The 25,088-nt window shown below is 42.7% G+C and overlaps 1 protein-coding gene across 1 annotated transcript; it reads left to right on the top strand.

Annotated features, from left to right (window-relative positions):
* On the top strand, nt 1–11,567 carry LOC134528212 (uncharacterized). Its single transcript, XM_063361628.1, has 3 exons — nt 1–2,700; nt 2,827–2,967; nt 5,552–11,567. The coding sequence occupies exons 1-3, from the start codon at nt 2,459–2,461 to the stop codon at nt 7,812–7,814; spliced, it is 2,646 nt and encodes an 881-aa protein (XP_063217698.1). The 5' UTR covers nt 1–2,458; the 3' UTR covers nt 7,815–11,567.
* Nucleotides 11,568–25,088: the final 13,521 nt, after the last annotated feature.

The raw sequence follows: 25,088 nt of genomic DNA, 5'->3' as shown, positions 1-25,088 counted from the left end.
TTATTTCACCCATTGCAGTGATGCTTGGTTATATAAAAATTTAAAAATATGAATATTCTTTTAATGTGATACATGTTTCCTAGTAACTGCAACACCTCAAATTAAATAACAAATTGATATAGCAATGAAAGAGATTGTGTTTATTCAATATTTCCCCATAGTTTTTTGCTATAGCGAAAATTAAGGATAACTCTGCAATGATTGGGTGTATCTAAAATTGTTTCAGACAAAATTTTTTGATAACGTTTATAAGATTTACAAACAGTTAGAACATATTCGATGGTGTGCCTACTAAGGGAGCAATGATTTTTTTTTTGTCAATTCCTGTTTAACCCCTGCAAAAATGGTTCGTCTAATCAAAAATTGTTTCCGACAAAAGATTTAGTTAAAAAATTACAAGGTTTTTGAAGAATTATAACGGATTCGATAGTATGCATAATAAGAGAGTTACGATTTTTTTGGTCCGAAACACTTAAATTTTTACACCCCTTGCAGTTATGGTTGGTCGTATCAAAAACTTATTCAGACAAAAGTTCTTCCTATTTTTTCCTTTAAGCTTTATGTTCACACGGATGCGATATGCATCATATTATGGAAGTTGTTGCGATTTTTCTGTTAAAAAAAACCTTCCCCATTTCTACCCCTATGGACTGATTTTGTCCATTGACGAACTCGATCGAGATTTTCCATTACTTGATTTTATGTATCAGTTTGGAATTGATGTGCGAAAAATTACGGCAGTTATCGTGTTCATAAAATTGTGATATATATATATATATACATACATATACATATAACTTTAGAACTGATGATGGTTATGGGTTTCTTGGACTATGAAACGTAAAACTACATAAAATCTTTCAGGAAGTCGCACCGCTGCGCTGGTACGTTGAAAATTCTATATTTTTTTTAATGATTTTTCCTTACGTATTTGAAATTTTCTAAAGAAAGTAATGTAAGGAATAAGAATTAGATACAAAATGCACGTTTTATATGCCATAAAAAAACATTGGTGTGCTAAAACAAAATGAATGCAAACAAAACAAATATCGTAGCAGGACTGTATTTGATACGGGGGAGTTTAGACTAGGAAATCAAATTTGTATAAATGAGTGCATACGTATTAGTCCGCGGCAATTATTATATAGTTATCGATGGTTTTCATGCATTCTACGCGGCACAAACATATTATGAATTTTTAAACTTAAGTACTTACTTAAAAATTCCATTTGAGTTGTAACTGTTCGTTCTAACCTGGGAAATACAACCTAAATGACAAGACAAATCATATTACATGTCGTACATCGTTCCATTAAGTCAAAGTTTATAGTATATTCCTATAACAAATGCGTATATAAAATACAGTATATAATGCACTAAAAACAAGCAGGCCATTTAGAAAAATTTTATTTTCTGTTGACAGTTTACGTGCACAAAAACATAACATTTAATCGTCTCTGGCACGTTATGAGATTAAGTTTATTTTAGATACTTCCTCTTTCGAAAAAAACAAACAAACAATTTCGTCACATACTGTTTTTTTCTTCTGATTCCAGCAATCCTTCAACTCATTGTCTTACAGAATACCAACATTTCATTACAAGTTTTTCGCTGAAATGGCCCATTATTAAATTAAATCTTGACTAATTTTATTAAAAAAATATTTAACCATAATCACGATGATATCCGTGTATGTAAACAGTTACGTAACACTACAAATGTGAAAATGTACCCACACACAAACGAAATTTCGTTTTGTAGCATAAAGATTAATACAGTAGATAAATATTTTTCAAGTTTAGTTTTGTAATATTTACTTTTTATTTCCGAAGGTACAACTACTGTTTGCAAAAATAATGAAAAAAAATTAAGTACTATTAAAGAGCATCTACAGGTTTAAAATTTGCCAAATGTAATACTATATGAATTCTGAGCAACATATTAAGTTATTGACAACATCTTTTATAGTTACGTAAAATTCAGTAACATGCTAAAGGTGGTTCAGAATAGAATTCAAAATTCCAAAGACAGTTTAAGCATTTTTAAATACAAATGCGTAATTAATCACATAAAAAACATGTTAGACATTTTACCGTGCCACCTATTGGTCGAAACTTATGCTATAATGTGTAGTAAATAAATCAAAATTTCCGCAAAAATTGCTATAAGTGCACCCAGAAAAAACCTTAAACAATTCGAGAGTAAAATCAACAAACAAAAACCACTTAACTCAGAAATATTTTAAAAAATATTACAGATGAAAATAGACAACAGAGAGATTAATGATTAATGGACTAAATCTAGGCAAACAGCAGATGAATCACAAAAAAAAGAAGGGGGGGGGGACAGGCTATTTTTAATTAAATAGTTTCCTTTAAATAAATTTTTAATAAATCTTAAACTAGCAAACTTAATGAATATTAAAGCAAAGGCAAATTAAAATTCTTTAACTACTCTAATGAATTATATTATTTCACTTAGGCTTGCAACATTAGCGAGAAAAAAGAAGAAGCTGGGGTTGACACAGAACCCTCTGCCTGCTGGTGATGGTCCTGCAACACCAACCTTGCCAGAGAGCCCAGGCGGTGAAAGTTCGGTCCCCACAGTGCCAGATGTAACCACCATGGCGTCTTCAGTGGCGGCGTGTACATCACGCAACACTGATGACAGTACACATACTCTGTCCGATGACTATCAAGGGTAAGCTTTACACTTACATATCTTGTTTGTGATATGACAGGTAAATTTAGAATTCATGTGATAATACTCATATGAATAAAAATTATTGTATGGGCTATGTTTCTTAAAAGGGAATAACTCTTCTAGGAATGATGACCTTCCTCCGCTGATAGTGGTTTACGAGCCTCCATTGCCACAGACAGATCCGGGACTCAGTATGTTAGAGGGTCGAATGATGGTTGACGTTCGTCACTTCATGGTGCAATGCCGTCTTCTGGAGAGACACAGGTAAAAATTGTTTTATGTAAAATTGAGTTATTTAGATTTTTTTCCACTACTGTTTACCGCCTTCTGAACGTTTAACCGGCTGGAAGGTTGAAAATTCTTCTACAAACTTATTGACTTCATTAGTTAGTAAGTAAATAGGATAGATATGTAACAATACCGATTTAAATTAATAAATGTTGAAAATAAAAGGAAAATATATTTGAGCCATATTGACGAGGAGAGATAAATAGCCAATGTAATCACAGCTAACGCATATATCGAGTGAACTGTGGTGGAGCTACTTACTAACGTAGTAAGCCTTTATTCGATAAGAGGTTAAACACTATAGTGGAAAAAAAATTGCACACCATATAAAATTTTCATCGGGGAAAGATGGACTTTTGCCCCAACAAACAAAAAAAATAATTACTATGCTAAAAAATTACAGGGTTCCATTTTTATCGTATAGTTTTACACTAAGCAATGCAAAGTTGAATTGCAGTACGAACAATATTATGTTTTTCTTTTAATTTCATACTTTTGGCAGCCGCGCAAAGGAACCCCCCTGCGCGCCGAGCGGACCAGCCGCCTACGGCCACTTCCTCCCGTAATTATTTAGTTATGTATATAACGATACAAAAATAAGGGCCAATCTCTCGATGCTGTCGTTCAACAATGGATTTTTCACTACCCAAGCATTTATTGTATCACTAACCCCTAGCAGTTACACATTTTCGTTAGTTATACAAGTTCGTTAGAAACACAATTACAAGGCAGTGGCGATTCTTTTTTTTTTTTTTTGCTTTTGGGGTCTGTAAAATTTTGTTTGTAAACAAATATTGGCCAGAAAGAATTATATATTTTTCAATTTAACTTCCGCTACATTATTTGCAACTATAAATGATCATAGAAACATAAGTTCCACGTGCGCGCACACACAACAAGTGAAATGAGGAGTTTTAGCAAATAAACATTGAGGTAATTTTCCAAAATACAATTTTAAAGACCTTTATACTGTGTTCTTACATTTGCAGTTAGATTTATTTAAATTCTTTGGCAAATGTTACAATTTAAAAACTTTGTTTAAGTATGTCCAGTTATTTTTTTAGGTAATTTTATTTGTTACAAGAAACCGAAGACCTTGCTGAAGTAAAATTATTATGTATAGAAATTGTGTTTAAATGGGTGTGTAATACTTAGATGAAATTGATACAGAATTATATGAAATAAAATTCTATTGTTTTACCAGCCTTTGAGCTTTCTGGCTGACGTGAAATTGTTATAATTAAACTTAGGGCCTAAATTTAGAATTGCTCGAATATGCAAAAAGTAATTCACTCGCTCACACAATGGCCTATACAAATTCTAACCCACTGTCAAAAGGGCTGGAAACTTTAAATTTGGGTCGCAGCCTCAATGATGAAAGTGGGAAAAGTACCAATTTTTATTTTCTAATTACTAAAAAAATAAAATTAAAAAGTAGGCACGCACCTTTAAAATCGGTGTATACCTTCTTTCGGAAGAACGTTGTTGCAGAAATTTTTTAAGAAACATAGTAAAAGGAACAAGATAAATATATTTTTTAATAATTTAAAAACGTAATATTCTAATTGTGCATATTCTTGTTACTTATAAGAAGATAGCATCATAACATTTGCACGCTTGGCTTACGACAGTTGGACGTGCCAACGTGTCTGCCGATATGGCGATAGTACCTATCTGTTCTACGAGTAAGTAACATTTTAATACCTCAACGTAAATATCCAATTTATTTTTTATTAATTTTTTATTATTAATTTTTTGGAGGTGAAGACGATGACGATCGAAATAGTGTTTTACTATACCATGATGTGTAAGAGGGCAAATGCGCGAATAAATGTGGCCATGGCCACATGGCTTCTTGCAGCACAGTGAAATGCAAATGAAAATTGTATCCTTTTCTTGAACAACATTTCAGACTTACATTAAAATAGCATAATTTTTAAGCATGTAAAATGTATATCTGTTCGAGCCATGTCACAATTATTTTTTTATTTAATTGTGACATGCACATCAACAGTTTGGGAAAACTGTAGTGGTGTGCATGTTATTATATTGATAAGTACAAAGATAAAGAAGCTTCTGTTCATATTCAAAAATTAGCGAACCTACTGGCATGTAAGTTTATCTCTTTCATTTTATTCTGTTCACATGTCACTCGACAGAGCTCAGGAGCTGCTAAGATTATTGTGTATGGTGAAACGAGGTAACACCCGTACTGATAACTTGACCACCTTACCTCAGTGCACTTCAACGTACATTTACGTATATATAGAATAATCTTTTATCACAAAGAGTCGGGCAGATCTTTCAGGATTCACTGCAAGCTATTTATGTTCGATTTTAACGACAGTAGTTTGGATGTATGCAATATTATGCTGTTAGAGCAGTTGTATGAAATTAATAAAATCACAACCTAACAGCTTGAGTACCAATGTATAGCAATAGTTATAGCTAAATTGCCGATGCTAGTAAAAAATTGTCTTGTTTATTGTGTGAAAGCCAAACGGGTAACAAATGTTTTTGGGAGATGTTACCAGAAATTATTATTATGTTGGTTTTACAGGTGTCCCATTTCATCTTCAGGAACATATTTTCTGGAAAGTGTCAACAGGTACGGTCTGCTGACAAATTTTAAATTTAAGTGCACTCACTGCAATCAAGAGCAGCAGTTCAAATCTGAGCCTGTGGAATGCCTTCCAGTGGGAAGAAAAAGAAAATGCAAAATCGATACCAACTTAGATATCAACGATAAGATTGTTTGGGGCGCAATTTCGGTTGGTCTAGGCTACGGACCATTGTATGAACTATTGTCACTAATTGATATGCATCCTATGAGCCCGGGTTGCTTTTCTTATCACGAGAACAGAATCGGAGAGCACTGGAAGGCAATGTTGCAGAAGGAAATGGAAGATGCTGCACTGGAAGAGTTCTCTATGGCGAAAGATGATGGACGCATCTGTATGGTTGGAAATGAGGAATATGCTTGGACCATAGGAATTTTGGATGGAGGTTGGAGCCAAAGATCCTATGGTCATAGGTATTCTGCTAAGTCTGGATGTGCTATAATAATTGGCTTCTACACTAAGAAATTGTTATTCCTTGGTGTGAGAAACAAATATTGTACCGCATGCATTCGGAGCGAACGGATGGAAAAGGAACCCACGCCTCACCTGTGTTTCCGGAACTGGACTGATTCTTCCACTGCAATGGAGGCAGACATTATAGTGGAAGGTTTCCGGTTCTGTGAAGCCAAGTACAAACTTCAATTTAAGAAGTTTGTTGGTGATGGGGATTCAAGTGTGCATGCAGCCATAGTTGCAAATGTTTCGTACGGAAGAGATGTTGAAAAGATTGAATGTGCTAACCATGTCGTGAAGAATCTCAAAAAGAATCTTTATGCCATAGCCAAGGGCATCCATATGCGGCATCTCAGCCAGTCGAAAATCAAAGCCCTCTGTCGCTGTGCAAGAGGTTGTATCAGCAACTGTGGGGGTGATGCTATGCTACTTCAATCAACACTTCTAAATGTGCCCAACCATGTGTTTGGAGACCATAAGTTATGCAATTTAGATGTGTGTGAGAGAGCTGGTAAAACAGCAAATCCCTGCAGTTATGACGCATTGCCTCGTGAATTGATTGTGGGAATCAAACAAGCTTTTGACCGAGTGAGAGCAAAGTCACAAGCACTTGTAATGGATCTCACAACCAACCAAGCAGAAATGTACATGTCATTAGTTGCAAGGATGGCTGGCGGTAAGCAGATAAACCGTTCACAGCAGGGGTCTTACAGCCGTAGGGCTACTGCTGCTGGTTTGTCTTTCCAACTTCGCTACAAATGGCATGGACAAACTATGAAGGCGATCACAGGTCACAGCCCTGGAGTGACTGTGAAGCGATTAATGGCAAAAAGACAGAAACAGCAGGCGAACTGTAGGCGAAGGTTGGATATGAATCCGCATGTACCACGGAAATCGGAATCATTTAAACCACAGGGTGATAAGAGCTATGGTCCTCATGCAACTCAGCCTCCAGCTTCTGGTCTTGAACTAGAAATTCTGACTGAGTCTGTGATGAGAAGCATAGAGCTTACAGTGCAAGAAAGGAATGATCTGGAGGTGCAGACACGAGATCAAGGAAGCAGTCAGTTGTGGATGAAGGAGCGGAGAAAACGAGTCACTGCTTCCTTTTTCGGACGTGTCTGTAAAATGAGGGAAAATACTTCGTGTAAAGTGACAGTGGAAGCGATTGTGTACAGTCGTGTATTGGAGAATGCTGCCACAATACATGGTCTAGCAAACGAGCGCATAGCTGTCGCTTTATACGAAGAACAAACAGGCCATACTGTTAAACAATGTGGTCTCTTCGTTGACCTTCAGCATTGCTTTCTTGCAGCTTCTCCTGATGGTTTAGTTGATGAAGATGGTTTGGTGGAGGTGAAATGTCCATACTCTGCAAGGGAACTTAACCCTTTAGATGCAGCAATGCAGCTGAAAACGTTCTTTTGCAGAGTTGTCGACGGCGAGCTTTGCTTGAATCGCTCTCACAATTACTACTATCAAGTGCAAGGGCAATTACACATCACACGAAGAAAGTGGTGTGATTTTGTCGTTTGGACAACGAAAGGCATTTCAATAGAAAGAATTGTGAGAGATGATTGTTTCTGGCTTGAGAAAATGGAGTCAAAATTGTTGCGATTTTTTAACAACTGCTTGTTGCCAGAGCTTGCTGATCCATGTCGTCCCAGGGGACAACCGATTCGTGAGCCAGAATATATTATACAGGCACAAGAAAGTCGTTCAAAGAAACGCAAAATTTCAGATGTGTGAATTTTGAGAGACAGAAATTGTGTGGCTGACGAGAACTCTTTTTTTTAATTTGATACAGTGATGCTTTATATCTGATAAAAAAATTCTAATTATTGTTTACTTCTCATGCTTGTACAAATTGAACAGTACTGTAAATGTATTTGATGACATAAGCAATAGTAAGTTATTAGCTGATATTGAATACAAACATTTTTTTTTCATGACTACAAAAAATAAGGTTCTCTGGTTGGCGAGTGATTATTTTATACTAATGTCAAAAAGATGTTATCGGGAAAAAATAAATGAAGTTATTTTATACCACTGATTCACTACCCATAAAATCAAACTGTAACGTCTTTGCAACTAGTATCTCATACAATAAATATATAACATATTCGTGCTTCATTTTGTATAAAAATAAAACACATATATAATATCGGGAGACAGCCTTGAAAATCGTGCATATCACCAACATGGCCAATCAGACTCACAGTCATGTTTACGATAGCAAGACAGCTAGCAAACCAGTTCAGTTTATATGCAGTTTAACTGAAAAATTTATTCAATATTTTCGGGGTGGTTTTACGCTCAAAATTAATACAAAACCAAATCAGCAATCCTTGTATTATCATTTATAATACTACAAAATATCTTCCATTTCCTTCGAATTGTATTGAGCACTAAAATATTGATTTACTTTTGGCCCAGATTTTATTCGACGATACTCTGTAGAGTTTAGCTTGTTTGCATTCTTTATTTATTAGGTTTAAATCATGGCCAAATTTATTGAAGTGTAACACAAATTATATATTTGTGTGTGCCTGGTTAGGAATTTGTATGATGTACTTACTAGAAAAACTATGTCATATCAGTGTAATAGTTGTACCCTTACAAGCGTTGAATATTTATGAAACATTTTATTTCTTTTGTTTTTAAAGCCGCAGACTTGTATTTTATTTATTGCATTTAGACAACAACATGCGTCCGTGTTTTCTACATTGCACGCTCTGTAATATTTTGAATGTTATAGTAATTTTTGCTTTTTAAAATCTGTGATTTATGTGCAGTAGAATGATTTGTAATTTATGATTATTTCTTTTCATATTTTTAATGAGCCATTTGCTAATATTATATACACTTCTCCATTTATTATAATAAACACATATTCCATTATTGGAATTATTTCAGAATGGGAATCACAAGACTACAAAAACTATTCTCCTGCATAAGAAAGGTGATAATACCAGTAAAGAAAATTATCGTCCGAGAGCAATTACGTCTTATATTTAGGGACACCTGTATTTCGCTAATACATTTCGTGTCAAGGTATTTAACAAAACACTGTAGATTTTTCTTGTAATTATTGGCTGTGGTCGGTGAAGGCTGTTTTCCCGCACTTGACGGGGCCAATGAGGACGTAGTTACCGTACTGCTGCACGCCCGCAATTCGCCAAACCTCTAAGAAAAAAAAGCTACAGTTATGTGTGAAATAGCCTGACACGAGATGTATTCACGAAATACAGGTGTCCTTAATTATATCGAAAAATATTTGAACATTGTATGATAATTTTAAGTATGAAAAGTACAAAATACTTTCAAATTTAATACATGGTTTTACATCAACTCTAAGCACTAAAACCCATACTGCTTATTATCTACAAAATAAATCTATACACGGCAACTGATTATGAATCAGATGAGTTTTTTTTATAAAGCATCTAAGGCCTTGATTGTATAAATATATTGTTGGATAAATTAACTAAACTAGGAATACTATAAAATGCACAAAAATAGAAGAGTTTGATCTCAATGACATAAAGCATAATTTATCTATTTAGCACAGCCTGTATAATTGCTTCCCCATTGTCAAGACTAAAATTAAAAAAACTGCGAAAGAAGCAGTATAAAATATCTATCTCATTATCTTTGCGGGTGACTCAAATATCATACAAACAAAACGAAACGCAAGAAAGCATATTTTAAACACTGTAAATAACTTAGATTTTAAATAAAAGGATAATAATCAGTATGTAAAATTTAGTTTTAACGATGAGTTGTAAACAGAACATCAAACATATATCATAGGTGTTACTGCGAACAGAGAACTCTCACAAACAATACAATTCCTTTCTGCGCAACCTGCAAGCTCCGGTACCTTCTGTAAAAAAAATATATAAATGTAAAACTTTTCCGGAAGTCGTACCATGGTAATGACTAAAATATGTAGCCTTACTTCTAAATCTAATTATCTAGAGAACAAATTGTATTACATTATTTTCATGATTTAAACGGTAGCAAAATTAACACCTACATACGAACAGAAGTTTGCTCTTTTATTCATTTTTTTAGTTACGTGATAATTTTTTTGAGTTATAAAGAAATCCAACTTAAACAGTAAAAAAGAAAGGCTTTTAATGAAAAAACCTACTCAGTCATTATAGATAACTGTTCAAACCATTTAAGATTCATCCTGTTACATAAATTTTTATATTCATATACATCTAATGTATACACATATCAGAAAAAAGGCAATAAATTCATATTAACTTCATTATCAAACTATAATAAAACACAAAATACACTTGCAGAGAACCACCAAATATATTGCGTAAGTGTTTCTGCAATGAGTTAAACTTTAAAATTGACTTTATTATTTCAAAAAAATAATTTAAAACTCCAAGCAAATGTAAGAACACGTCTTCTAGATATAATGTAAGATTATAATGCCGTGTCCGAATTCGCCTGAAGAATATACTTGTAGATACTTTGGAAGTGACTTTGCAAGACTGTCAGAAATGGACGTGAAGTATGTATGCTATGCAATACGCAAGTAAATGAGTCTGTGTAATTCTCGCGTACTTGAAGTTGAAAATACTTCTTCATTTGAAATATTTTTGGTCATATTTTATATATCATTTAAATAATTTAAGAGGACGTAAAATAAATATAATTTATTTTGTATTTTACTGGTATCTATAAATAAATTGACAAAATTAATTTATGTATATGGATGTTTAAAACGAAGTTTCAACAAACACATGTACATATTTAGCCTACAGATCGTTACTACAAAACAAAAGTACAATAATAATGTATGTTGCCGTAAATTCACGTGACAGCGATGAAGTGTTAAAAAAAAAAGGACTAATTTCACATGCGTTTAAAAATAAAATCTAAACATCCTTTTCGGCTGGCTAAACATTGAACTTATCCGGATTCGTTAAAGGCAAGTGAAGTACGTAAGGTTGCAAACATGTAACTGCATTACTTTCTGATTAATTTTAATAAAATTATGCATATATCCAAAAAATGTTCAGTTAAAATTAGTATTGTATTGTATTGTATTTTATTTTATTGTATTGGTGTTTGTATCTGGGTATATTTTTATTGTGTGTTTAAGATTTATTGACTTTTGTGCCTCATGTACTTTTGGTGAAAAATGAAAATGTAATTATGTATTATTATCAGGGCCCAAAGCAAAACTATTTGTTCGTTGGCCGAAAATGAAATGTAGTTATACTTGTATATCTAAGAAAAATATTTGTATTTTGTATGAATGTAAGTATTTTATTATGTAAATTTTTATTACTTACAAATATTTCGTACTCATAATATCTAGTTTCCATTTGTCTTAAGACATAATAAAATGATATACTAAGCAAAAAATGTTTATTGGTTCGCAATTTTTCATTGTTACAATATTTTAAAATGAAAAATTTGCTATTCAGCAATATCAACTTCTAAAACGTGAGTAAAAATTATCATTAAATTATATCAATGGAATATTTATTGCATTAGTATTCCTTGCTCCTAATCACTTACTCTGGTTGATTACCTTCCTTATAACCTCAGTGATCTCGTAATTTATGTACACCTTTTTCCCACTAAGACGATTCAGGTGCAGATTCTGGAGCAGTGTTTTTTTTTTATGTACGGATGTGCCAATAAATCCATCAGTTTGGTGGTGGTGTTGGGGGGGGGGGGGGATAATACTACTCTTAAAATATCACTTTATCTGTATGCACGATAAAATATCCTTGGTTAGCTCCCTCCGAAATATTCTTATACAACCTATGACGTGTAGCCTACTCCTTAGATATTTTAAAACACGTTTGATTGCGTAGAGAAGGCGATTCTTCGAGTATGTGGCCCTTTCATAATTAAATTATTATTATTATTATTAGTTACAACTGATGTTTATTTCGAGCCTCTTTGACATCCAGTTCATACATAAAAAACGAACTACCAGTGATGCTTGACGTCACCAGTAGGGATAGCGTGAAGGAGCTCCTCATTTCGCCAGACGCGACTGGCATACACAAGTATTTATATTGCAATAATAAATTACTAAATGATAGTTTAATTTTCGAAAATATGATTATATTTTTTACAAGAAGTACGAATGCCAGGACATTTACTAATAACGTTTTTATACATCACATATAAAAAAAAAGTGTAATCAAAAGCCACAGGTCAGCTAAAAAAGCAAACAAAAACGTTTTTCTAGCTCTAGCCTCATGTATACATACATAAAAACATAATACATTTAAAACACTAAAATTAATGCAATAACCTGCAATATTTTGAAGACAGATATTCAGCTACAAAAAATTATCCGATAGTATAAAAAGTTCGCCTGTATATATATATATATATATATATATATATATATATATATATATATATAGTTGCACAGAAAAATACAGTTCTAATCAGATATCAATATAGCAAATAATACCGTTTTGCAACATAAAGTCATGCTATTAGATGGTCAACGTTCAACTGTTTGTATAATACACATACGCACACACCTGTGACAAAATGTGGAAAAAAAAAAAAATTTTGTAGAAGCGCAAAACCTTTGTAGTACTCAGTTAAAAATTATTATTTTTTTTTACAGGGGCAGGAAAACTACATTACTCATTACTGGCCAGTTTATTTGAATGTAGTGGTTAGCTGTGAACGAGCGTTCTTGCAAAAGAGACCAAATCTGACAGTTTTGGCCACATAATCACCGCAGTAAAACATACAATTTGTATATCGTATATGTGTAGTGCACCAAATTAATATTTATTATAATTACCTTGGGTTGCACTCGGTTACGTACAGGTTTCTAACTGAAATGTACCAAAAATAGTAATATTTATTCCCTTGCGCTTTGTTGAGGATCGAGTAGTCTTGAGTGGGTGTGGTGGAAAGGGACAGAATGGCAAAGGGATTGGAAATCTAAATGCTCGCCGAGGCAGAGTACACTCTTCCCCCCACCCCCCTCTTCCAGACCTGTCGTAAACATGACACCCCCGCTGGGAGATAAGAATTCTGAGAACAGCGTCCTCTTCCCCCCCCCCCCCCCCCCCCCCCCCAATCCTTTTTCAGCGCGTCACTACATCGTTCAGCCGTACTACTAGTGCGCTCTGTTGAGGACAAAGATAACTACGCGTGTCTTTGCCAGCTCGCGAGAAACTCAGGATCTTAGCCTTAAGTGTTATGTAGTAGTGAAATAGTTGCTCGTCAAAGTGTTAACTGTCACGTTAGGGTTTATGTATCACCGTTGTACGGCATTGTGCCGCCAAATGTATTAACGAATCAGTCCCTGGGACACATCTAGGTATCACATAGAGTCACCGGAGACACGGGCCTTCGTGCCACTAGCCCAGTTTATTAAGTGTTAGGTAATAGTGAAGTGTATTGTTCGTTAAGATATTGTTCATCATGTCAGAGTGTATTTTTGTAACTATCGCATCACGTGTACAAGTCCGCCCCTCACGCGCATTAAAATCGTGAGCCGCCACTGAGGAAGTGAGCTGCGCGTGTGACTAGTCACGTCGGGAAAACCGTTACGGCCAGAACAGGCAGCACCATGTATTGGGCTGTGCTGTATTAAAATCACCAAATAACCTCCAGAAACTTTGTGTTATTCTTCAGGCGTCCCGAGTGGCCATAACAGCTCGGGGGGCCCTACTGTGTTAACCCCTACCTCTAGCCACAAGGCCGGACATTCCCTGAGATCACGAACCCGAGCAAGAATCATGTCTAAATAGTCAGAGGTAACGGGGACGGCCGACTAGTGTGGCATTCATTTTCTTAAAAATTAACTTTCAAATTTTTCAAATTTATTGTGCTTCAAATTAGTGTACCAGTAAGGGCTCGTGTAGGAACAAAGAAATCGCGCGGAAACGGACGCGACGCGCAGACGGCCAAAGGAGCGGGCACCTGGCGATAGTTGCGCGTCGAGTTACGCGCCAGGCGCGATAAAGGCGTGCATCAAGTTACGCGCCAGGCACGATAAAGGCGCGATTTTAGTTACGCGCCAGGCGCGATAACAACAGTGGGAGCGGAAATCCGCACACCTCACACAGGGATCGAGTGGTGCAGCTGCGCAGCTGCTACGCGCCGAACATGAGCATGAACATGAGCCGTGACGGAGCCGTGAGCATAGACATGGAAAGGGTATGCCATGCATGCCTTCTGCCAGGCTTTCCGGTAAATCATGCCGCGGTGGAAATTACGCCACCTATACCTGCGACACGGAGAAGAAGCCCAAAATGGACATTGACGACAGAAAACCAGGGCCGACGTCTACATTTAAGTGCGGCGCGAGGGGGTGTCATCGGCGGCCCGATAAGGTGGCGTTCTGCCATCAGTGCGGCACCGTGAGGCACCGCTCGTGCACCGAGGCCCGGGAGTTCCTCAACTTTAGGAATGGGCTGTTCATGTGCTGTGCATGCGAGCTCGCGCTGGACAGACCGTCAGCGATGCCGGCGCCTCCTATCGCACCACGCCCCGGCGGCACTCACTACTACCGGAGTTCGGAGGGCAGGAGCACGAAGACCCCGTAAATTCCTACAGCGATACCGGGACAGGCTGGCTCGATATGAGGTCCCCACGTACGCACCAGCGCGCCCCGTCAGGATGGACGGGCGCGGCTCACACCACCCATCAACGGCCCGAACCGGGTCGTCGGCGAGCCGCACCGTACCCCAGGTGGCCCCGGCTACACCGGCAGCACCTGCGGTACCCACGTACGCACCAGCACGCCCCGTCAGGATGGATGGGCGCGGCTAACACCAGCCGGTCAACGGCGCGCACCGGGTCGTCAGTGAGCCGCACCGTACCCCAGGTGGCCCCGGCGACACCGGCAGCACCTGCAGTACCCACATACGCACCAGCACGCCCCGTCAGGACGGATGGGCGCCGCTCACCCGACCTGTCAGCGGCCCGCACCGGGTCGTCGGCGAGCCGCACAGTGAACCAGGTGGCCCCGGCGACACCGTCAGCACCTGCGGTACCCACGTACGCACAAGCGCGCCCCGTCAGTAAGGACGGGCGCGGCTCACTCGACTCGTCAGCGGTCCGCACCAGGTCGTCGGCGAGCCGCACCGGACACCAGGCGGCCCAGGCTACACCGGCAGCACCTGCGGACCGCCTGACGGCAGCGGCAGCGCCCCTGAAGCAGTGCGGTGAGTCGTTCCAATTAGGGCAGTTGGGACGTAGGGCTGGTCATTTACTCAGGATTCCCGTCAGGATGGATGGACAGCCAGTGCATGCCCTTGTCGACACGGCCGCCAGCCACACGTATGTGTCGGTTCAGTGCTCGAGCGTACGGGACATTGACTCAGGTGTGGAGGAGGTACATTTAGCGACGAAGGGGGCGACAGCTTGTATTGTCGGTCGCACGATCATCACCCTCTCCATCAGGGACCATGTTAGCCACACAACAGCACTAGTAGTAGAGGGGCTATGGGAGACACTAATGCTAGGACTGCCTTGGCTAACGCAGGAGGACGCCACTGTGGAGGTCAGGGAGGGGAGACTACACACTGGCCATCACGAGCGACACACAGTTTACAGCCTGGGCTATCGGCCACCCGCCAAGCAGGGGACACCCATCACTCTCGCGGACCTGAGAAATGGTGTGCCCACTGCCCATGTAGAGCTCATAAACAGTGTCCTGTCCCAACAGCCACAGGTGTTTGCGGCCACGGACATGCTCTGCCATACCACAACCACGGAACACACCATCCCCACCCGACCTCACCAACCCCAGTTCGTAAAGCCGTACAGGTTCGGACCCACTGAGAGGCACGTCATCCAGACCCAGATCACAGAAATGCTACGCGATGGAGTCATCGAGCCCAATGAGTCGCCATACAACTGCCAGATTGTCATGGCGAACAAAAAAGATGGCTCCATGCGTTTCTGTGTTAATTTCAAACCAGTTAATTCAGTAACCATACCCGCCCCACCACCGCTTATCAACATAATGGATGCTTTGTCAGGGCTAGGCGATGCCTGCATCTTCACGTCCCTGGACCTCAAGTCCGGGTACTGGCAGGTGCCCGTACGTCCAGAGGACCGCCCGAAGACCGCGTTCACTGCCCCTGACGGCCGACAGTTCCAGTTATGTGCCATGCCGATCGGTCTGATGGACGCCCTCGCGACCTTCCAGGCCATGATGGTGCGTGTGTTAGACGGGTACGCGGGCTAATTCGCCGCAGCGTACTTGGATGACGTCATCATCTGGTCACAGTCGTGGGAGGACCACGCCCAGCACCTCGGCCTGGTCCTTGAGCGGCTGGCCAGACACAGCCTCACGTGCGCCCCCCAGAAATGCCACGTGGGCGCGGCTGAACTGGAGTACTTAGGGCACATAGTGGACGCGGAAGGTTGCCGCCCTCTGCCAAAGCACCTGAACCTTATTGAGTCCAAACCCGCCCCACGAACCCACAAGCAGCTGCAGAAGTTGATGGGCCTTCTCAACTGGCTGCGCTCGTTCATTCCGCATTTCGCCAGCATCATAGCCCCGATGACGACCTTGCTGTCACCCAAGCTCCTGTTTCAGTGGACCAGCGGAGCGGACGCTGCACTGGCCGCGGTAAAGCGGCAGTTCCGCGAGTGCCACCAGCTCGCCCGTCTGCAGCCTGACCTTCCCCTGTTCCGTCAGACACACCAGTCAGGAGGGGATGGGGGCCGTCCTGTACCAGGTGGAGGACAAAGGCGTGCGCCGGGTGGTGGAGTACGCCAGCGCCAAGTTCGGCCAGCCCGAATGGCGGTACCATGTGAACAAGCAGGAGTGCATGGCCGTCGTTTGGGCTATGCGCCGCTACCCGCCGCCACCTGGAGGGCCTCCGGTTCACGCTGTGGACAAACAGTCAGTGTCTGCGCTGGCTGGACTCCGCCCAGGGCCACAAGTCGAAGTTCACGAGGTGGGCGCTGATGCTCTGGGGGCCCTACTGTGTTAACCCCTACCTCTAGCCACAAGGCCGGACCTTCCCTGAGATCACGAACCCAAGCAAGAATCACGTCTAAATAGTCAGAGGTAGCGGGGATGGCGTCAAAAGTTAGCATTAGTTTGAGCCATCAGCCACGTATAGTTGTGTATCTACAGTGTTTCACCTAGGTCATTTAATAATTAATTAATTGAAGTATTCCTTTGTTTCACCGTCCAGAGTATCATTATCCGCAACATCCAGACACGTCACACGCCTTCGTCGCCTCTACTCGTAATCTCAGGGTAACCTACAACACTCGGTGGGGTATTTCCAGGGAATCCCGTAAACCGTGAATCAGTACTGCCATTCGAGGGCTGTGTGTGCGGAGATGAGAAGGTAGACGATGATGCGGCCAGTTAAGTGATGGTGTACTGTACCAGGTGACATAATGTACCATTTGACGTGTTAATAAATCTAGCCCGGGGAGTCCTTGCCTGCAGCCACGAGGCAAAGAACCCCGCCCTAGAGTTTTCACAACTTAAATTCACTCATTTTAAACAGGCAGCGGGGACGGCGTCAATATCAAAGTCATTTGGTTTGGCTATTTCTTACTTGGTAAGCTTTGTGACATGTACATTTTACTTATAATAAGTTTAAATTACAGGATCACAATAACTAGAACAAGAAAAATTAATGTATTATATTAGGAAATGAATGTCTAATATTATTGATGAATAAGCGAACACTTTATAGGAACTTAACTATGCACCTGTTATCCTAAATGAAAATACTAGATAGTGTTCTTTCAATTAATATTTAAGTTTATTATAGGATCTTGACGCCAGCCGACGGTGCTCCCTCTGGTTCTAACAGGCCGTTACATCCCAACAACACTTACTCGAATTGCGTGTGCGACGAACACGCTCTTGTGTGATGTGCGCCGCGACGAACGGCAAGCCGACCGAAGCGCCCGGCTGGGTGTGGCAATGCGCTAATGTATAATAAATGTGTAATTTTACATTCTTTCCATAAACCAAAATAATAACAATTTTAGAGATAATAAAGTTGTAACGGGCTGCATGGGCACCCGTGCACACGGCCTTCCCTCCCTCTCATTCCCTCCATTAACATTTGCTTGAAACCCCTCCCCTCCCGCTCCCATCTTTTCGTTTCTTCGGTCGGCGGCTGACAACGCTAGCGCCACCTGGGTAGTTTTTATAAGGGCTTGTTTCCCATTCCTCTGCCTGTTTCGATGCTGGGACTCCGACCGATCAACACTCTTTTGTTCTCGCTGATAAGGTACGGTTGATATTGACTTTGAGTGATTTCTGATGGGGCGCGGTGGCCACCCCCGGTATTTAACGTTAATATTTTAAATTTTCCTTGCTAGTTTTTTTATTTTATTAAATCATTGTCTCGGCTGCCACTTTCTAAATTCTGTTTTGAGTAATTCTTAGAGCTTTTCCTCCCTTAGTCAACCGTGACTCGCGAGATGTATTTGTATATCGCGCACTGCGAGACAATTTTCGTGAGGGCTCTGTAATTTACCCGCTAGGATAGGAATGTAAGTCCCAGCGTTGGCAGCGAAGCTTATCACTTTTTATTCTTTGTGTAATTAATGTGCGCGCATTCTCTGTTTGTTTTTTACCAAGTCTTTCCTTTTTTTATAACTATTTAGAGTGCAAATTTATGATGTACGGCGTGTTAACCACCTTTGTATGCTTGTGCTTTGAGGATCATTTAAGATGGCTCGCTTTGTGTAATATGGGGCTTTCTGCCGCGTGTGTCCAATGAGACTGAGAGTGATTCTCAAATTGGTAACCCTCAATATTAAGTGTGAATTTCTAATCTGTATTGATAAAGGAACATATTTAACAACGAGGGACAGTAACGTGTTAATAAAATAAAAATAACTTTACACATACTTGAGATCATGATGGAGTATGGTCTTGTCAATAACTTGGAAAGCATATTAATGTGAAATTCCCATGTTTGAACATAAGTAATGAACATGGGCAGTTGTTGATCGCCCTGGATAAATTATTTAATAAATTGTTCTGGTAACAGTCGTTTTTTGAAATCCCTCGTTTACTTGTTATAGCACTGTTGTTTATCCCTTTTATTACAGCAATCAGATTAACCATTCTGAGAGCACCCCTCCCAGAAGGGGCCTATAATTTTAAAGAAATACTGTTAAAACATGCGTGGGTACAAAGTAATATTGAATTGTATATCATTGTAGAATAATTATTGTATATCTCAAATTAACAAATAAGTCCATAACTGGTCGTGGCTGTTCACCCGCGCTCCACGCTATTTGGCGGAGGTTCGCGTCGTGCCTTTTAGCCAGTTGCCTTCCGGCTCTCACCAGAGACGGTCGCTCCGCGCCCGTAGCGCGGACATCATCGCGCCATAACCAGCATTTAGGCGATATAGTGTAAGAGCATCCTAAGTAATTACTTTTGTATTCGCAATCCAGCCGCGTCATGGCGATCTACAGTAACTTTCATGTTTTAGTGTTTAATATCAAGTTAGGATTTTCTAGGTTATTAGTTTATTTAACATTATAATATTTCATTTGTGTTATGTGTTCATAATCCAGCGGCGTCATGGTAGTCATCAGTAACAATCACGCCTCGAAGTATATTTTTTATGTACACCTAAACGTATATGTAATACATCACGAACCTTGACTTATTAATATATAACGCCGTCCCCGCTGTCTGTCCAGAAATTTGGTTAATTGAATTTATATAAAGTGAATTTAGTCTCAAGAACGGGGTCCCTGGCCTCGTGGCTGCAGGCACGAACGCGTCGACAAAGGGCCCCCCGGGCTGTTATGGCCTCCCAGGACGCCGTATCAGAGAAATACACACATAAAGTTAAACGTTTTATTCCGGTAGCACACGTTACAGAACGTTACACGAGGCACTGACACATGACTGGCCGTATCGTCGTCAACCTTAACTCCGCCTACACAGCCCTCGAATGGCGGCACTGATTACGTCTCGCGGTGTTCCGAAGACTGCTCCACCGAGGGGTGCAGGCTATCCTGAGCTACGGTGATAACGGTTCGTGGCGCAGCAAGTCTGGTGCATAACACGTGGTAGTTCATAATGCACTTACTGACTGGAATTGTTACTGTCTAGGTGAATTAACTATTAATACTAACTGATACATGGACACGATGATGACGACATACACTACTCTAAAACACGTTAATTGACACTGAATAGTTATGAGTACATCCCGGACTCGAGGTGGGGACGGTCTCCAGACTTCTAGTGATCACGGGGGGCGAGGCTGGTCCTCGTAGTGGTGAGGGCCACATTTAAACTGGGAACAGGCGCGACGGGACCCGGCGTGGTCTCTCGTTCGCGGCCGTGGTACGTCCCAGGTATTGAAGCGTTCGTACGTTAATGGGGCACGTTTGGCACAATGCCGCCCTGCGCGGGAAAAGTTCAAACTCCTTGTGGGGGATGTCTTACAGCGTGAGGCGCAGGCACCTCGGCGGGCTGCCTTGAAATATAAATTGCGTATTACGTTAAAGACCCGTAGTCGGGTCACACACTTTAATTATAGACTGCACGACAATTCGTATGGCCGGTTAGGGCCGACCGGGAAGCTGAGGAAAGATGATTCGGAGATAATTACCTATTGATGCTAAACGTGGTTATTGGCGCGAAAGTTGGATGTTCCCCGTGCGCGGGGCGGCCGGCCCTAGCGAGTGCTGGATGGCTACTCACGACTCTCCCTGGCGGCCGGGCCAGGGAGGGGAGGAAAATGCGCGGGAAAACGACGGAGCGCGGGAAAACGACGGAGCGCGGGAAGGCGATGCCGGCCAGTTTTTTGCAAGGAATTAATTTACAACATCATTAATTAATTAAACACAATTTTTATGCTTGTTAGAATTGTTAGTTTCTGTTTGTTAAATCATTTGCATGTGCACTGAATACCTGTTGCGCATGCCACACCCGGCCGGGCGCTTCAAGCATTTAGGTGGCCGTGACTGATGTCACGCCGTTCGGGGCGCTGCACTAAGCCACACGCGCGGGCGTGTTCGTCGCACTAGCACTGGCTCGGGTGTTGAGGACAAATAGCGGTCTGTGCTCTCAGAGAAAGCACCGACGGCGGCGTCATATATATATAGTTGCATTCCTGTATAGGAACTGTTTTACGTGTACTTATGCCATTTTCTATTCAAATTAAGTCATAATATATATTTATTTGCAACATTATACAGTGCTGCAGTGGTTCACCGTGGCCATAGTTTTGTCAGTGCCGGCCTCATGATAGAACTTTTACACTCGTTTGCCCCCTAACCTGTTCGTGCGTAACAGCAGTGTGTTAAATCGACTGTGTAGAGACGGTCTGACAACCGACTCGGCCAGGGTTGGACCAGCAAGTGTAAAAACCTTAATAAAGTGCAGTGTCTTTCAGTCAGTTTCCTTTTATTTCAAGGCATCCTGGGTGGCCTGAACAGCCCAGGTAGTTTAAACTAACGATGCACTCCTGCCTGCAGCCACGAGGTCGAACCCCTCTTTTCCCCTTGAGATCATTTTCAATTCAATATTTATTCTAAACTTAATCAGGCAGCCGAAGGGCGTCAATATTATACATTCTTAAACAATGCTTGTTAATTTATTGTTCATGGTAAAATATTTGTTAGCTACAATTTCTCAAAGTAGGATTATAAGTTAAAATAAACTAACATATTTTTAGAAAGTTAATCGGAAGCACTTTGGAATCTTATGATGAAATTAGCACATTTATTAGTACTATTAATTAAGTCTATGTGATGTTTTATTAGTAAACTATCATTAATAAACGACTTTAAAAAGAATACAATTTCCTTGTATCATTTTAATTATATATAACTATTGTCATAGTCAAGGATATCACCCCCCTGTGATGCTGGTTGCGTTCTGTTCACGGGTCGGGGTTCAAGCCTTGTGGCGTGGAAAATTTATCACTATCCGTACTACAATAAAAGTTCGTCAGAGTGCCATCAGCCGGGGTTTCGGATGCAATTCCCGCGGCGAGTCTTAGGAACTGTACATTAAAATTGGGGGTGTTTTCTGGGAGGGTGCCAGGCTAGCTCTGTCGTCTAACTGTGAGTGGGTCGATCGGCCCCAGCGTGTCCCCTAGACTCGGTGGCTTGACTTGGAAAGTAGCGACGGCTAGGTTAATCCCTGCACCGTAGAAAAAACCGACCCGGAGTCGTGTGGGGAGTTGCGTTGAAAAAGGTATTTGGTGGTGACTATAATTACCAGTCGTGAAGAATCGGAGAGACAAAAATTAAAGGCTCCCCACGGTACGCGCATGTCCGCTCCGGGCTGCGAGCTGATCAGAACTGCCTCAGGGGTTGGAATGCGGAGAGAGGGGCAATTCCTCCGCTCGTTTGATCTGGGTGGAGACATGGCGAGGGGTGCATTCCACCAGCAGGAGCTAGTACTGCGAGATGAGGCCGGGCTAATGGCCCTTGGTCGGTACAACGTCAAATGCGCCCCCCCCCCCCCATGAAGATGCCGGGCATTGCAAGTGATCAGGCTCTGCGGTTTTTTACACCCCTAACATGTCGTTGACTCCCCATCATGGCGCCTGGTGTGGCTACGGCTGGTGGGGCCGGCGCTCTGGACCTGGTAGCTGTGGCTGGTGGGGTCGGCGCACTGGACCTGGTAGCTGCGGATGGTGGGGCCGCGTGGAGGCGAATGAGGTGGTGGTGTGCAGTGTTGTGGTCGTGTGGTGGTGTGGTTTTCACAGTATGTCCAGGCGGTTGGTACTCTGGGCGGTCGCAGTTGGTAGTGCTTGTCCACTGGTGGTCAAGTTTCCTCCGTCATGCCCTCGGGGTTGTGGGGGCCATGGTGGCCCCTCTGGGCCCTCCGGAGGTCGTACTCGGCCAGGTACCCCGGGGGCCGCCTGTCCCTGATGGGTCTCGTCACTTGGCGTGTGGGTGGTTCGTCGGGCATTCCTGGTGGGTCATGAGGCATCAGAGTGGTGGTCGTGGTGGTGTTGTTGTAGTGTTCTGTCGGGGTTGTACGGCGGTTGCTCGCGTCGTGGTTGTTGGATTGCCCGCTAGAGTAAGGTTGCCTTCTTCGTTCGGGTATACCCAGGGTCTCTCCTGCCTCGTCGTCGGGTTCCTCCACGACGTGTGTTGTGCTCTCAGGTAAGGTTGCCGCCTCCTCCTCTGATGCGTGAGCGATCACTGGCCCAGCCGCACAGAGTTGTAGTTGTTGTCCGGTGGCGCCGAGTACCACGTCGTCGTGTTTGTTGACGACGGTGGCGGTGTCTCACAATAGCCCCGCTGGGTCGCTCAGTGAGACGTCGGTGATGGTCACCTATCCATGGTGGGTCACCTGTCCTGGTTGGCGTGAAGTTGTCGTCTCGTGTGTGGGGTCTTGTGCGTCTCTTGGTGTTTCCAGGTCGTCGAGGGTCTCTTCTGGTGTCCTGGTTCGGATGTTGTGGTCATGCTCTCCGGTAGCCAGTTCGGGCTCGTCTGCTACCAGTTGTTTGTCGTCGTGCAGGTCGTCATGTGTCTCGTCGTGGTCGGGTTCTTTCTGCATCAGCTCACCCGGTGTCGAAGCCTGTCGTAGATCGTCGCGGTGGATCTTCCGGATGCGCCGCCCCCGAGTCTGACAAGATATGCGGTCCTGCCCACGCGTCTCTGGATTTTGTAAGGCCCACTCCAGCGCGGTGCCAATCCGGATCAGTAGTTGCGGGGGCTGCCGACAGCGGGTGGACCAGGGCGTAGACCTGGTCTCCCGCTCGGACTAGGGGTGGCTCCTGGTGGTCTTGGGGGTGATCTTCTGCGAGTAGGTCGTTTGTCGTCGTCGTGCATCTTCATACATGTTTGTCCTGAGCTGGTCGCATTCCTCCCTTCTTCGTCGTGCGGTGTCCCGTGAGTGGCCCATTCGCCTGGGAGGCGCAGGTTACTTCCTTGCACCATCTCGGTGGGCATGTGGCCAGTGGTTGCGTTCACACGATGGCGGTTGCAGAACAGGGCGTCGGCGAGGTGTTGGTTCCACTTCGAGTGGTCGTCAGTCAGTCGGAGTCGGAGTTGGATCTTCAAGTCCTGGTTCCTGCGCTCGGTGGGGTTGGCTCTAGGGTGGTAAACTGGGGTGGTGTGCTGCTGGATATGCGTCCAGTCCTACCATTGCTTGGCGATGAACTGGCTGCGATTATCGGTCAAGGCTGACTGTAAGTAGCCCCACCAAGGCAGGAACTCCTGCGTCATGAGGTGGATGATGGTGGACGTCCTGGAATTGCTGCACGGATATGCCTCTGTCCACCTTGTGAACATATCCGTCACTACGAGTATGAACCACTTCCCTCTGGGCGACCTGAAGTAGAGTTCCATCAGGTCGAGTGCGATGGTCTGGAAGGCGTGGGTCGGTTGTCGTGGGTGCTGTTGCTGTTCCCCATCGCGTCGACGCGCCTTTCAGACCTGGCAAACCTCGCATTCCCGGACGTACTCGTTCACATCTCGCGCCACACCGGGCCAATGGTAGTGCTGGGCGACCGCTTGTCTCCTAGGTGTTCAACTTGAAACAGGACGGCACCTACCCCTAGTGTGCTGGCATCGGTCTGCAGGATGAGAGGGCGTTCGGGGTCAATACGCCCGAGGGTGTGGCAGCGAGAGAACACGCCCTTCACCTCTTCGAACGCGCGTTGTGCATCGCTGCCCCAGTGGTAGCGCCTTTGCGGTGAAAGCAGGTCGGTGAGGGGTGCGATTATCAGTGAAAAGTCGGGTATGTATACCCTCAGCCAATTGACCAGGCCGATAAACCTTTAGAGCTGCTTTCTGGTACGTGGGGCCCCCGCGGGCGCAAACTTTAGGAGGTGGCCAGTCTAAGGCTGGCTCCCCTCCTCATTGACGAGGTGTCCCAGGAATTCCACCTCCTCGGTACCCAGGTGGCATTTAGCGAGGTTCGCGGTCAGGTGGTGGGTGGCGAGTCTCTCGAGCACTAGTGCTAGGTGGCGGCAGTGGTCCTCCCACATCTCCGAGAAAAAGATAACATCATCCAGATACGCGAGGGCGAACTGGCTGAGGTACCCTTCAAGCACCCGCGTCATCCTTGCTTGG

The sequence above is a fragment of the Bacillus rossius genome, chromosome 1 (genome assembly GCF_032445375.1).
Source record: "Bacillus rossius redtenbacheri isolate Brsri chromosome 1, Brsri_v3, whole genome shotgun sequence".
NCBI lineage: Eukaryota > Metazoa > Arthropoda > Insecta > Phasmatodea > Bacillidae > Bacillus > Bacillus rossius.
The sequence above is the reverse complement of the archived record's forward strand: the minus strand, read 5'-3'. Positions and strand labels throughout refer to the sequence as shown.

What these genes read in the sequence shown, in the direction of transcription:
- LOC134528212 (XM_063361628.1), top strand. Translation starts at nt 2,459, where the DNA reads ATGAATTATATTATTTCACTTAGGCTTGCAACATTAGCGAGAAAAAAG. An exon ending in CTGTCCGATGACTATCAAGG is followed by an intron (nt 2,701 to 2,826) that starts GTAAGCTTTACA and finishes TAACTCTTCTAG; the next exon opens with GAATGATGACCTTCCTCCGC. An exon ending in CGTCTTCTGGAGAGACACAG is followed by an intron (nt 2,968 to 5,551) that starts GTAAAAATTGTT and finishes TTGGTTTTACAG; the next exon opens with GTGTCCCATTTCATCTTCAG.